General features: G+C 42.7%; 1 protein-coding gene across 1 annotated transcript in view; it reads right to left on the bottom strand.

The window, feature by feature from the left end:
• The window catches only part of exd3 (exonuclease 3'-5' domain containing 3), a 65413-nt gene that overhangs the window by 46239 nt on the left and 4447 nt on the right, over nucleotides 1-14727 (bottom strand). The window contains exons 3-14 of the mRNA XM_021622662.3: nucleotides 11993-12057; nucleotides 11337-11498; nucleotides 10781-10966; nucleotides 10524-10577; nucleotides 10307-10446; nucleotides 10113-10219; nucleotides 9942-10015; nucleotides 9725-9763; nucleotides 9398-9564; nucleotides 9126-9273; nucleotides 8648-8849; nucleotides 1563-1672 (exon numbers count right to left, since the gene is read on the bottom strand). Coding sequence (XP_021478337.1) covers nucleotides 1563-1672; nucleotides 8648-8849; nucleotides 9126-9273; nucleotides 9398-9564; nucleotides 9725-9763; nucleotides 9942-10015; nucleotides 10113-10219; nucleotides 10307-10446; nucleotides 10524-10577; nucleotides 10781-10966; nucleotides 11337-11498; nucleotides 11993-12057 — 1454 coding nt within the window. The remainder of the gene's footprint in view (nucleotides 1-1562; nucleotides 1673-8647; nucleotides 8850-9125; nucleotides 9274-9397; nucleotides 9565-9724; nucleotides 9764-9941; nucleotides 10016-10112; nucleotides 10220-10306; nucleotides 10447-10523; nucleotides 10578-10780; nucleotides 10967-11336; nucleotides 11499-11992; nucleotides 12058-14727) is intronic.

Genomic DNA, 14727 nt, shown 5'->3' with positions numbered 1-14727 from the left:
AATATTGAAATGGAAGAAGTATCAGACCACTGCAAATCTACCAAGACCTGGCCGTCCCTCTAAACTTTCAGCTCATACAAGGAGAAGACTGATCAGAGATTCAGCCAAGAGGCCCATGATCACTCTGGATGAACTGCAGAGATCTACAGCTGAGGTGGGAGACTCTGTCCATAGGACAACAATCAGTCGTATATTGCACAAATCTGGCCTTTATGGAAGAGTGGCAAGAAGAAAGCCATTTCTTAAAGATATCCATAAAAAGTGTTGTTTAAAGTTTGCCACAAGCCACCTGGGAGACACACCAAACATGTGGAAGAAGGTGCTCTGGTCAGATGAAACCAAAATTGAACTTTTTGGCAACAATGCAAAACGTTATGTTTGGCGTAAAAGCAACACAGCTGAACACACCATCCCCACTGTCAAACATGGTGGTGGCAGCATCATGGTTTGGGCCTGCTTTTCTTCAGCAGGGACAGGGAAGATGGTTAAAATTGATGGGAAGATGGATGGAGCCAAATACAGGACCATTCTGGAAGAAAACCTGATGGTGTCTGCAAAAGACCTGAGACTGGGACGGAGATTTGTCTTCCAACAAGACAATGATCCAAAACATAAAGCAAAATCTACAATGGAATGGTTCAAAAATAAACATATCCAGGTGTTAGAATGGCCAAGTCAAAGTCCAGACCTGAATCCAATCGAGAATCTGTGGAAAGAACTGAAAACTGCTGTTCACAAATGCTCTCCATCCAACCTCACTGAGCTCGAGCTGTTTTGCAAGGAGGAATGGGAAAAAATGTCAGTCTCTCGATGTGCAAAACTGATAGAGACATACCCCAAGCGACTTACAGCTGTAATCGCAGCAAAAGGTGGCGCTACAAAGTATTAACTTAAGGGGGCTGAATAATTTTGCACGCCCAATTCTTCAGTTTTTGATTTGTTAAAAAAGTTTGAAATATCCAATAAATGTCGTTCCACTTCATGATTGTGTCCCACTTGTTGTTGATTCTTCACAAAAAAATACAGTTTTATATCTTTATGTTTGAAGCCTGAATTGTGGCAAAAGGTCGCAAAGTTCAAGGGGGCCGAATACTTTCGCAAGGCACTGTATATATACCACAGGCATGACAAAACATGTATTTTTACTGCTCTAATTAAGTTACTAACCAGTTTATAATAGCAATAAGGGACTTTGGGGGGTTTGTGATATATGGCCAATATACCACAGCTAAGGGCTGTGTCCAGGCACTCCGCGTTGCGTCGTGCTTAAGAACAGCCCTTAGCCGTGGTATTTGGCTATATATCACACCCCCTCAAGCATTATTGCTTAAATGTAGTTTTGTTGCTTTTTAACCTATATAGCCTACCATCTAAAAATACAAATCTATACCCCCAGAAGAACTTGATTGTAGTTATGACCGTGCCTCAAACTTGCAGCTAGATAGTGAAAATACTCAGATGCTCTTGGTCATCTTTGGTCAGATATACTGTATGTACATAACACTCTCTAGGGCCATCACGCTACAGGAGACCAGGTGGGTCTGAGGTGAAGTGTACTGTACCTGTTGGTGCACGTTGAGTAGATCTAACACTCCTTCCATCTTCAGAGGTTCCTCAGAGAACTGGGCCCATGTGGCCAGAAGACACTTCAGGTCCCCTGCCATCCCATAACCTGGGCACAGACAGAGTAATATCACACCAGGGTTCAAATAGTATTTCATTGAGTCTGCCTGGATTACTCCATTGGTTCATTACATCATGTCAGACGAGCTCAATAAAGCACATCTAAAGTGTTAGGACAATTACTTGAACATACAGTACCAGTCAAAAGATTGGACACACCTACTCATTCCAGGGTTTTTCTTCTATTTGTACTATTTTCTACATTGTAGAATAATAGTGAAGACGTCAAAACTATGAAATAACACATATGGAATCATGTAGTAACCAAGTTTAAGTTTGTTAAACAAATCAAAATATATTTTAGATTATTCAAATTAGACACCCTTTGCCTTGATGACAGCTTTGCACACTCTCAACCAGCTTCACCTGGAATGCTTTTCAATTAACAGGTGTGCCTTGTTAAAAGTTCATTTGTGGAATTTCTTTCCTTCTTAATGCATTTGATCCAAATCAGTAGTGTTCTGACAAGTTAGGGGTGGGTATACAGAAGATAGCCCTATTTGGTAAAATACCAAGTCCATATTGTGGCAAGAACAGCTCAAATAAGCAAAGAGAAACGACAGTCCATCATTACATTAAGACATGAAGGTCAGTCAATCCGGAAAATTTCAAGAACTTTGAAAGTTTCTACAAGTGCAGTCACAAAAAAACATCAAGCACTATGATGAATCCTGACTCTCATGAGGACCGCCACAGGAAAGGAAGACCCAGAGTTACCTATGCGCAGAGGATAAGTTCATTAGAGTTACCAGCCTCAGAAATTGCAGCCCAAATAAATGCTTCAGAGTTAAAATAACAGGCACATCTCAACATCAACTGTTCAGGAGGACACTGCGTGAATCAGGCCTTCAAGGTAAAATTGCTGCAAATAAACCACTACAGGACACCAATAAGAAGAAGAGACTTGCTTGGGCCAAGAAACACGAGCAATGGACATTAGACCGGTGGAAATCTGTCCTTTGGTCTGATGAGTCAAATTTGAGATTTTTGTTTCTAACTGTCGTGTCCTTGTGAGATGCAGAGTAGGTGAACGGATGATCTCCGCATGTGTGGTTCCCAAAGTGAAACATGGAGGAGGTGCGAATGTCTGGGGGTGCTTTGCTGTTGACACTGTCAGTGATTTATTTAGAATTAAAGGCACACTTAGCCAGCATGGCTACCACAGCATCCTGCAGCGATACGCCACCCCATCTGGTTTGCGCTTAGTGGGACTATCATTTGTTTTTCCAACAGAACAATGACCCAAAACACACCTCCAGGCTGTGTAAGGGATATTTGGCCAAGAAGGAGAGTGATGAGTGCTGCATCACATGACCAGGCCTCCACAATCACCCGACCTCAACCCAATAGAGATGGTTTGGGATGAGTTGGACCGCAGAGTGAAGGAAAAGCAGCAAACAAGCATATGTGGGAACTCCATCAAGTCTGTTGGAAAAGCATTCCAGGTGAATTTTGTATTTATTTTATTTATTGAAGCTGGGTGAGAGAATGCCAAGAGTGTGCAAAGCTGTCAAGGTAAAGGGTGGCTACTTGAATAATCTCAAATATAAAATATAAACTCAGCATTAAAATAATACATTTTCACATCATATTTTATTACAGCGTTTAAAGCATTTCTCTCTATTAACTCTCAATCAACAGATAACCCCTCGCTCCTTTGGGAAACCTGTAAAGCGTACTCTCTCCTAACACAGGATGCTGAAAAGAAAATGAGATTTGTCAGGCAAAAGCTATATGAACATGGCGATAAGCCAGGAAAGTACTTGGCATTCCTAGCTAAAAAGAGAGCTGACTCTCAGTCAATTGCCACTATTACTGATTCTGATGGCAATCAATTATATGAAAATAAATTGATAAATGACTAATTTAAGACATTTTATGCGAACCTTTATGCCTCAGAACTGCCAAATGATGCACCCAAATTAATGGAGAACTTATTTTCTAAGATTGAGCTCCCTACTATCTCTGAAGAACAGAGGTCTCTCCTTAATGCCCCTATTACCGAGGAAGAGATAATGTTCGCAATTAGGAATTTGCAAAATGGTAAGTCCCCAGGACCAGACGGGTTTTGTAGCGAGTTCTATAAAGACTTCCATGGCCTGATCCTTGAGCCATTGCGTGATATGTTTAACCACTCATTTTCAAATGACCAGCTCCCTCAAACGCTGAGAGAAGCCAACATATCACTTATTCTCAACAAAAAAAAAAATGTCCATAGTCTTGTTCCTCGTACAGACCAATTTCCCTTCTGAATGTGGATAGAAAATTGCTTTCTAAAATTTTAGCCACAAGATTAGAGGACTCACTGCCACTAATTGTGAAAGGAGACCAAACTGGCTTCATTAAGGGCCGTAAGTCATGCAACAATGTCAGGCGACTTCTTAATGGAATTCAAGCCTACCAACAAAGTGCTATGGATGGTCTTGTGCTCTCCCTAGATGCTGAGAAAGCATTTGATCGTGTGGAGTGGTCTAACGTATTCTTTGCTCTAAATAAATTTGGTCTAGGGGACAACTTTATAAAACGGGTGAAAGTTTTATATGATGATCCTCAGGCTGCTGTCCTTACTAATGGGCTAAGGTCAGATAGCTTCTCTATATACAGAGGTACCAGACAGGGCTGTCCTTTGTCCCCTCTCCTCTTTACACTCGTTATGGAACCACTGGCCGAGGCTATCAGGGTAACGCCTGCTATACAGGGGCTGCTCATTGGTGATGTTCACCATAAAATAAGCTTGTATGCTGATGTCCTGATATTCATATCTAGTCCCGAGACTTCAATTACATCTCTTATTAAATATTATTGAATTATTCAGCGAATTCTCAGGCTACAAGATTAACTTAACTAAATCAGAGGCTATGCCACTTGGTAACCTTCACTCTGTACCTAATACCTCTCCCCCTTCCCTTTTAAATAGTCTCCCTCAGGTTTCATGTATCTGGGTATATTTGTAACTCCTAAATTGCAGCAAATGTACAAAGCCAATTTTGTTCCCTTGTTGGATACAATAAGACAGGATTTGGAGCGCTGGAACTCTTCCGATAACATGGTTGGGTAGAATATCCCTCTTGAAAATTAACATTTTACCTAGACTACTCTACCCAATCCAAATGATCCCAGTATTACTCTCCAATAAGGTAATAAAGGATGTAAATGGATGGCTAAGTTCCTTTATATGGAGTAAACGCAAGCCAAGACTTAAGATGGCAATATTGCAGCTGCCAAGTTCTATGGGTGGCTTGGATCTGCCCAATATCAGGTTCTATCAATGGTGTGCCCACCTATGTTATATTTCTGACTAGATCACAAACGATGACTCCTCTATTTGGTTAGACATTGAGACTTCTCTTTCAAAATACCCCTTACAGGATCTTTTATTTTTCAGAAGTTTCAAGTCTGTAGAAGATCACTGCAATAATCCCGTTACACTTAACACACTCAAAGTATGGAGGTCAGTTCAACGCTTCCTGGGAAGGTTCAAACTAACTTCTGCTCTTACCCCAATTCTTAACAACCCAAATTTTGGTCCAGGATTGCTGGATGCTGGCTTTCACTTTTGGCTTAATAAGGGCATACGCAGACTAAATGACTTATTTGCTGATAAGATTTTATTGTCATTTGAGCAGATGGTCGAGAAATATCAACTCCCAAAGCAGGACTTTTTCCGCTTCCTACGAGTAAGACATATTCTGAAGAGCACCACCTTATTTGGTAACCCTGATATGTCTGTCATTGAAAGAACGCTTTTTTTTCCCACAAAGGAAAATGTCTGTAAGTCTGTTTTACGATGCTGTAAGGTCCTTTTCTGCTGTCAACAAAGAGGGTGAAACAAGTGTGGGAGAAATAATTGTCTGTTACTATTGACGAAGAGAGGTGGGAGGACATTTGGAGATATGCAAAAACAATATCTATATGTAATCGTATTAGAGCAATCCAATTAAGAATAATACAGAGATTGCATATATCCCCAAATCGCAGACATGCTTTTAGCCCCTCTTCCTCTTCTCCTCAGTGTCTTAAATGTAAAACTGATACAGGCTCCCTAATACATTGTTTATGGTCATGTACCAAAATACAAAGATACTGGTCTGGTGTTCTGCAAGAAATTGAAAAGATCCTAGCGGTTGATCTAGAATTGGACCCAGTTTCTTTACTGTTGGGTCTCCCTAGTAGGCAGGTTACTTCTGTGGGTAAAAGGAGGCTTTACAACATCCTTACCTTCGCAGCAAGGAAAAACATCCTTTTACAGTAGATTAGTGATAAGGCTCCTTCTATTAAAGATTGGCATAAGATACTATTTGAATGGGTGCCTCTGGAATATCTGACATGTACATTGCATTCTAAAACAGATCAGTTCTACAAAGTATGGGAACCTTATCTAAATTACCTAGAACCTGAGGTATCAGCTATTATGCTGCAAGGTTTCTCTTAGAATGGTGGGGATCTATGTATTTCAGAATTACACTGTACATTCCATGTGTGGAACCTAACCTCTTGGTTTAAACTGAGCTTTTTTCTTTAATTTCTGTTTGTAAATTTGTTTAAAATGTATGTATTGAGAGACGCAATGATGGGGATGGGGTGAGAGAAGCGCCGAGCACGAAGAGGAGGAAATGGTGTACGTGTGTGTGTGTGTGTGTGTGTGTGTGTGTGTGTGTGTGTGTGTGTGTGTGTGTGTGTGTGTGTGTGTGTGTGTGTGTGTGTGTGTGTGTGTGTGTGTGTGTGTGTGTGTATGTATGTATGTATGTATATATATATATATATATATATATATATATATACACACATACATATATATATATATATATATATATATACACACATACATACATACATACATACATACATACATACATACATACATACATACATACATACATACATACATACATACATACATACATACATACATACATACATACATACATACATACATACATACATACATACATACATACATACATACATACATACATACATACATACATACATACATACATACATACATACATACATACATACATACATACATACATACATACATACATACATACATACATACATACATACATATATATATATATACATACATACATACATATATATATATATATACATATATATATATATACATACATACATACATACATACATACATACATACATACATACATACATACATACATACATACATACATATATATATATATATACACATACATACATATGTGTAAGTCAGTGCTGTTTTTTTTTGTTGCTTTGTCTCTGTTGTTGTATATCTTAATATGGGTGAAAATGGTGAAATTCCAATAAAAATACTGTTACAAAGACACTAACAGCTTACAGACGGTAGGCAATTTAGGACACAGTTATGAAAACTTAGGACACTAAAGAGGCCTTTCTACTGACTCTGAAAAACACCAAAAGAAAGATGCCCAGGGTCCCTGCTCATCTGTGGGAACGTGCCTTAGGCATGCTGCAAGGAGACATGAGGACTGCAGATGTGGCCAGGGCAATAAATTGCAATAATCCTAAAGTGTGATGTTCAGATGTACCGATCTTGTGCAGGTGTTGTTACACGTGGTCTGCCACTGCGAGGACGATCAGCTGTCTGTCCTGTCTAAGATGACAGGACAGACAGCTGATCGTCCTCGCAGTGGCAGACCACGATCAGCTGTCTGTCCTGTCTAAGATGACAGGACAGACAGCTGATCGTCCTCGCAGTGGCAGACCACGTGTAACAACACCTGCACAAGATCGGTACATCTGAACATCACACCTTAGGGACAGGTACAGGATGGCAACAACAACTGCCAGAGTTACACCAGGAACGCACAAACCCTCCATCAGTGCTCAGACTGTCCACAATAGGCTGGATTGAGGGCTTGTAGGCCTGTTGTGAGGCAGGTTCTCACCAGACATTACCGGCAACAACGTTGCCTATGGGCACAAACCCACCGTCGCTGGACTAGACAGGACTGTCAAAAAGTGCTCTTCACTGATGAGTCGCGGTTTTGCCTCACCAGGGGTGATGGTCGGATTCGTGTTTATTGTCAAAGAAATGAGCGTTACACCGAGGCCTGTACTCTGGAGCGGGATCGATTTGGAGGTAGAGGGTCTAGGCCGGTGTGTCACAGCATCATCGGATTGAGTTTGTTGTCATTGCAGGCAATCTCAACTCTGTGCATTACAGGGAAGACATCCTCCTCCCTCATGTGGTACCCTTCCTGCAGGCTCATCCTGACATGACCCTCCAGCATGACAATGCCACCAGCCTTACTGCTCATTCTGTGCGTGATTTCCTACAAAACAGGAATGTTAAGTGTTCTGCCATTGCCAGCGAAGAGCCCAGATCTCAATCCCATTGAGTACATCTGGGACCTGTTGGATCGGAGGATGAGGGCTAGGGCCAATCCCCCCAGAAATGTCCAGGAACTTGCAGGTGCCTTGGTGGAAGAGTGGGGTAACATCTCACAGTAAAAACTGACAAATCTGGTGTAGTCCATGAAGAGGAGATGCACTGCAGTACTTAATGCAGCTGGTGGCCACACCAGACACTGACTGTTACTTTTGATTTTGACCCCCCCTTTGTTCAGGGACATATTATTCAATTTCTGTTTGTCACATGTCTGTGGAACTTGTTCAGTTTATGTCTCAGTTGTTGAATCTTGTTATGTTCATACAAATATTTACACATGTTAGGTTTGCATTTGACAGTTTGAGTTTATTTTGATTTGTCTAACACTTTTTTTGGTTACTACATGATTCCATATGTGTTATTTCATAGTTGTGATGTCTTCACTGTTATTCTACAATGTAGAAAATAGTAAAAAATAAAGAAAAACCATTGAATGAGTAGGTGCGTCCAAAACTTTTGACTGGTACTGTAGGTCTGGCCGACACATGGACAGACAAAAGAAGGCATACAAAAATAAATCCAATATAGACCAATCCCTTCACTCACCCAGCTTGAGGACCGTGGTAGCAGAGAAGAGGCTCCTGATGAAGGTGACAGTGATGTTATGTTGAGAGAATCCATGGGCACACAGGTCCAACAGGAACACCTGGCCTGGCACTGCTAGCTGGATCAAAGCTACCCTCTGCTGGGGAGACACTGCGCCGAACCCTGCCCTCCACTCCATATCCACCCCTACTATACAACCAGGCTGGAGAACATCGGAGAGGAGGGAAGATATTTTGGGGTTGTGAATAAGGTCTACTACACCTGTTGTATTCCGTGCATGTGACTAATAAAATTTGATTTGATAAATGCTATTATTTTACACTGTTTACATTTTTCATAGGTGTTTGGTGCTTACATGGGATTTAGTCTGCAAATTTTCTACAAGAGATCCCTTATAAACTAAAATGACGTGCTGTCGGACACACACACAAGCCAGTGAGGAGTCATCTGTGGAACCACCTCTCTGATTGATTGATACCTGTAGCACTATGTCTCTGCAGCGCTGTAGCCCCTCCAGGGTCTCCAGGAAGTGGACATGGTCCCTGGTGATTGGCAGCTGGTAGAACCTATCACGGTGTGCCTGGGACGGGTCCCACGACTCAGCATTGCAGCCTTTAGATACCTCCCTGAAGAAGAGGCAGAGGATTGAATGAATGAATATATGAGAAATATGTGGACAGCGGACAACAGAGACGTAGATTGACTGATAGATTACATTTATTTTCCTTCATTCTCTCTACAGCTCTGTACCTCAGCGAGGGTGGTAGGCTCTCCTGTGTGTCCCACACCCCAAACGGCAGACGATCTTTGGGGAGACCGTAGTGTAGTGACCACTGGGCAGCGTTGACCATCCCACCATACTTAACCATCAACTCAACCAACTGGATTTGCAGCTCTGGGTCGTCTGCCACTGTTGACTGACCATACTCGTCAATGTAGTGAACACTGAACACACACACCAATCAACCAACCAACCAATGACCGAGATACTGAGATTATATCATGCATGGGCCTTGTTGTGTGCGTTTTTAAAAGACTAAACTAAGCAAAAAGAGAAGTTGATTGCACACGTCATACCTGTACATGGTCCCTCCAGTTCTCCTCTGACATGCCTTTCTGAAAGTCAGAGACGGTGAGAAGTGAGGACATATGAATGGGGCGCGAAGCAGAGGCCTCACAGAACATAAGGTAACATACTTTAATTGAATGACCTGATTGCAAGTAACTCTGCATAAGAACGCCTGCTAAAACTCTGAAATGTATCACGTTAAAAGGAACCAGGTTTGCTGCTTACCTCTACAAACCTTTTATACATGAGGAAACGCATGGAGTCTGATTTACGCTTGTACACAGAGTTGGGACACAGGCCTGCAAAGTGAAACCATTGAAACCAATGAAAATGTAGAGCAGGCACACTGATGATCGGTGATACACATGGGCACTATCAGAACACACACACACACACCTGGGTCAATGTTGAATTTCTCCATCAGTCGAAACACTTGTTTGCTGAGCATCTTGGGCTGGATTTGATCAGTTTGATGTTTGGAGAGGGACAAGCGGGGAAACTGCCTGCAGTGAAGCACAAGGAAACATAAACCACCCACTAATGCCACACACGCACAGAAAGAGTTGCGCACACACACACACACAAAATACCTGCGTAGTTGTGCTATGCTGAAGTCAGGACGGCACCAGGAGTCCAGCAGTGTGACCATACGTTCCTCCAGTCTAGGATGGCCCCTTACAAACGACTCGGCCATAGGAAGCTTGTCCTGTAGAATCAGAGGGACACACATCTGCAACACACACGGGGGGGTCATGGTTTAGTACCAACACACACCTTTGCTTTTAATAACAGGTTCTGATCGCTCACCTCCTCCATATCCACTTCACTCTGAAGCTCCAGTTTCATGCTTAACAACGCAGCCTGAAAAACAATGACAACATTTATTTAAATTGTGAAAATCCCCAAACATTCATTTTGATTCCACCCCAAAAAATATGTATAATTTTTATTCATTCACCTAATATAGCTTTGTCTGACTCCATCATGATTAACCCATTTGATTCCCATCCAGCCCGTCACACCACAACAACCAGATGAAGAAGAATAGCAGAACACCAACCCACCTCCCTGTAGCAGTTGACAGCCTGCAGTTTGAAGATATGCAGCCTCAGGATGCTCCGGTCCAGATTCCCCAGCTGGTAGATGTCTATGAGAGGATCCATGAAGCTGGGCTGGGCATCCGTGAGAAGGCTGAGAGCACGACGCTGCAATCCCAATTTAGAGACCTCTGGGACGGCCTGGAGGGTCACCTGGAGGTAGGTGAGATTTACAAATGACGCTGCGTGATTATTTTCTTTAGCTCAAAGTAGCGACATGTCTTAATTAATAAACCACAAGCATACAGTGCCTTTGGAAAGTATTCAGACCCCTAACCCCTTTTTTCCACATTTTGTTACGTTACAGCCTTATTCTAAAATGGATTCAATTGTTTGTTGTTTTCCTCAATCAACATACAATGACAAAACAGAAACAAGTTTTGAAAAAAAATCATATTCAAGTGAAATAAAGTGCTGGCCATTTTATGTGAACTATTTTTGGCTCCTGGCACCCTTTATACTTGTTTACGATAGAGGATCTTCAGTGGAACTGAGCATGCTGTTTTCCTTTACTGAGACGGACCTTGGGATGTGTGCGTCTCCAGCGCTCAAACTCCATGAGGATGCTGTGGCCCATGGTGGTGGCCTTCCCCTTCTGCCTGCCTGGACAGCCCTCCAGGACACACAGCAGGTCCTCTAGGGGTGTCTGGAAGTCTGAAAAGCCCTTGAAGGCTACAGCTCGCAGCTGAGAGGACAGGGGAGGAGATGGATGGAAGGGGGGGGTTAGATACACACTCTCCATCTGGGTCAAATCAATCTCTGCATATGAACTTTTATGCTAAAATCTCAAATTCACACATAAAGCTATCAGTTGTATAACAGTTTGTTTGGCATTAAAGTATTGAATCTCGTTTTAGATAGACTTTGGTACTCACAGTACTCTGTGTCACACACTTTCCCTTTCTCATTCAACATCTCTCACAATTTGCACAGTTAGTCAATATCCACAAACAATGCATGTCTGTTTGAGAGATCGTAATCTCGAGGCTTGATCTTTTACACAATATTTCAGACGCACAGTCATTCACTCAACATTCTCATAGATATACCCAGTATAGACCTGGCATGCGACATGATGATGCACTGCTCGCTCATTCCTTCCCTCAAGCTTTTTCCTCACACACACACAGACTGTGAAGTTGACGACATACACACTGTAAATGCAGCTTTCTGTCTCACCGGCTCTAGCTCTTTCCTGGTCCAGAAGTCAAAGAGTTGTTCTCTCAGTGCCGTGGGGTCAGCACCTGGAGGTCACACAGTTGATATGGGGTTACACACTGACCCCTACTGACCTCTCACCCCAACCTGTCATTGGCATAGGGGTTACCAGCCTAACCCTTCACCCAACCAGCTTAGTGTGTTTCTCACTCTCTTTCACTCACACTAGATATGCCTAACCTCCCGAATCCTGAAGCATAACAAACACACTAGCACATGTGCTTTCTGAAGTCAGCCTATTGCTACACTAACCACTCCATCAATGTTTATATCACTACTACTTAAAGTGGAACTGACAGAATTTTAGCAACATGACATCTTATTAAAATCGGTTCATATACACCCCCCAGGAAGAATATTATACTTTTTAAAAACATTTCCTGACAAGCCAGCACTTAGATATGGTCATTTTCACAAATTCTTAGAATGTTTGTGAATTACGTATAGTAAGGCATGTGAAAATGATATAACAATATAGAGTAGGAAAGCGGACGTACATTCAGACAGTAAATAAAACATCCGTCTCGTCCAGGACCGGAGTCGACGCAAACTGGTGCACCGCAGACCAATCAGAGCTACAGTAGGCCTTTATACAAACAAGCCATTTGCCACACAAGCCTGCCATCATTTACTTTGAACTGGACTGTGTGTTTACAGGCAGTAGCAACAGCGAGACTTTAAAATCATTCAAACGTATTTGCCAAAAGCCACAAAATACAATTTTGAAATTGCACTGAAACGATGTAGAATTGTAGCCTATTAATCATTCTGCAGCTTGCCTGCCAATGCATGCTTATCCCAACCAAACACCTAAGCTAACTGGCTAAAGTTAGCTAGCTTGCTCCTTTCAGACACAAATGAGAGAACACCTCACTTTGACCAGTTTACTCGCCCTAGCAGAGCTGGTTAGCTAGGCTGTTTACATGTTATCTAGAGGGTTCGTGACTAACTATGACTTTTTTTTGCCTACGTTTACCGACACAGGTCATATTCAGTGGGTGTTGTGCGATCGTAAATTCATCAGCTATTCTGCGCTCTGGCACATAGACGAGAGTGCTCTGAAATTGGAGTAGAAAGCCAGAGTGAATTTGCAAATGTAGGAGATATGTTGTTCCAGTTCTTGCTAGATAACCAAATGACACCTGCATCTAGATGTGTGTAGCCACCAAAAACAATGATGACGGGAGAAAGTCAGTCACTCAACCACTCCTCCAATGACATGACATCCTCCTACCAGCTAGCTGGCTAACGTTAGGCTCCATAGTTTTAGCTTGCTACCTAAATAGATACACTAGCCTATTAGCTAGTTTGACTGTATTGACATTCCCAGCCTTAGTTGCAACCTGTATGCTCTCGTTGGCTGGCCCTCGCTTCATATTCGTCGCCAAACCCACTGGCTCCAGGTCATCTATATGTCTTTGCTACGTAAAGATGTCTTTGCTGCGCTTTCTGCCCACATCAGATATGTCTATGTCCTGGGAAATGTTACAACCTCATGCTAATCACATTAGTCTACATTAGCTTAACCGTCCCGTAGGGAAGGACACTGAACCTGTAGAGGTTAAGGGGAGGCAGGTAGCCTAGTGATTAGAGCATTGGGCCAGTAACCAAAAGTTGCCATACCAGGCGGTGAGGCAATGCTCTCGACGGTGCAGCTACAGAACTTTTAGAGGATCTGGGGACCCATGCCAAATATTTTCAGTCTCCTGGAGGGGGAAAAGGCATTGTCGTGCCCCCTTCACAACTTTCTTGGTGTGTTTGGACCAAGACAGTTTGTTGATGATGTGGGAACTTGAAACTCTCAACCTGCTCCACAACAGCCCGTCGATGTGAATGCGGTGATCAGGCCTACCACCGTTGTGTCATCAGCAAACTGATGTACGTACGGTCACTGTGGGGACGACTGCAAACGAGTTAAAACGTTGTCAGTTCCCCTTTAAGAATAACTGGATTATCATTAACTCAAAAGGAGTGGGATAGGATAGTATTAACAGCAGTTGTTTAGGGTTACTGACCGAGTTTTGGAGCAGTTCTGCTTTGGGTTTGATTTAAAGCCATAACACCCTCTGAGAACAGAGGACAGGGCACATATTTTGGAGGGCTGGGGTTTAAAAAGGCCTTGTAACAAAAGGGGAGGTGTAGACTGGGTATGTTCCTAAGCATTCCCAAAAGCTCTTGCCTCGCTCTCCCCCCTCCTCTCCTTCCCAGGCCTAGTGTTCCTGTTCCCCTCCCCCCACTGCTGTCTGTTTGTCTCGGATTTCCCCAGGAAAGGGCAACGCGGTGGTCACGGTGTACAAAATCCAGCCTTCCTGACGGACAGCCTGGGAAAGCAGACCAAAGGGCTTCTCTCTCTTTCTTTCTTTCTCTCCCTACCCACACTTTAACTCTCAGGTCTTCATGGATCAGAGCTGGTTCATGCCTACACAGCAGAGACACTTTCCAGACTCACCAAAGCAAAGCACAACACAATGCATGGCGGAAGAACACAGCACACTTCATAGAAATCGTATACATCTTTCTCCCTCTACGTTGCTATTCTCTCTACTTTAGCAGTTTTCCCCAACCTAATTCCACAGAGAGAAAAAAGAGGGGGGGGGCTCAGGAATGTGGAACATGTCGCTTCTCAATTGTCTGGGTGAGCTGCTGAGTGACAGGTAAGCAGGGACTCAGAGCTGTATATGGAGGAGCACTCCACT

Source organism: Oncorhynchus mykiss, chromosome 12 (assembly GCF_057628025.1).
Source record: "Oncorhynchus mykiss isolate SJ-2025 chromosome 12, ASM5762802v1, whole genome shotgun sequence".
NCBI classification, from domain to species: Eukaryota; Metazoa; Chordata; class Actinopteri; order Salmoniformes; family Salmonidae; genus Oncorhynchus; species Oncorhynchus mykiss.
Note: the sequence above shows the minus strand (reverse complement) of the source record. Positions and strands in the feature narration are given on the sequence as shown.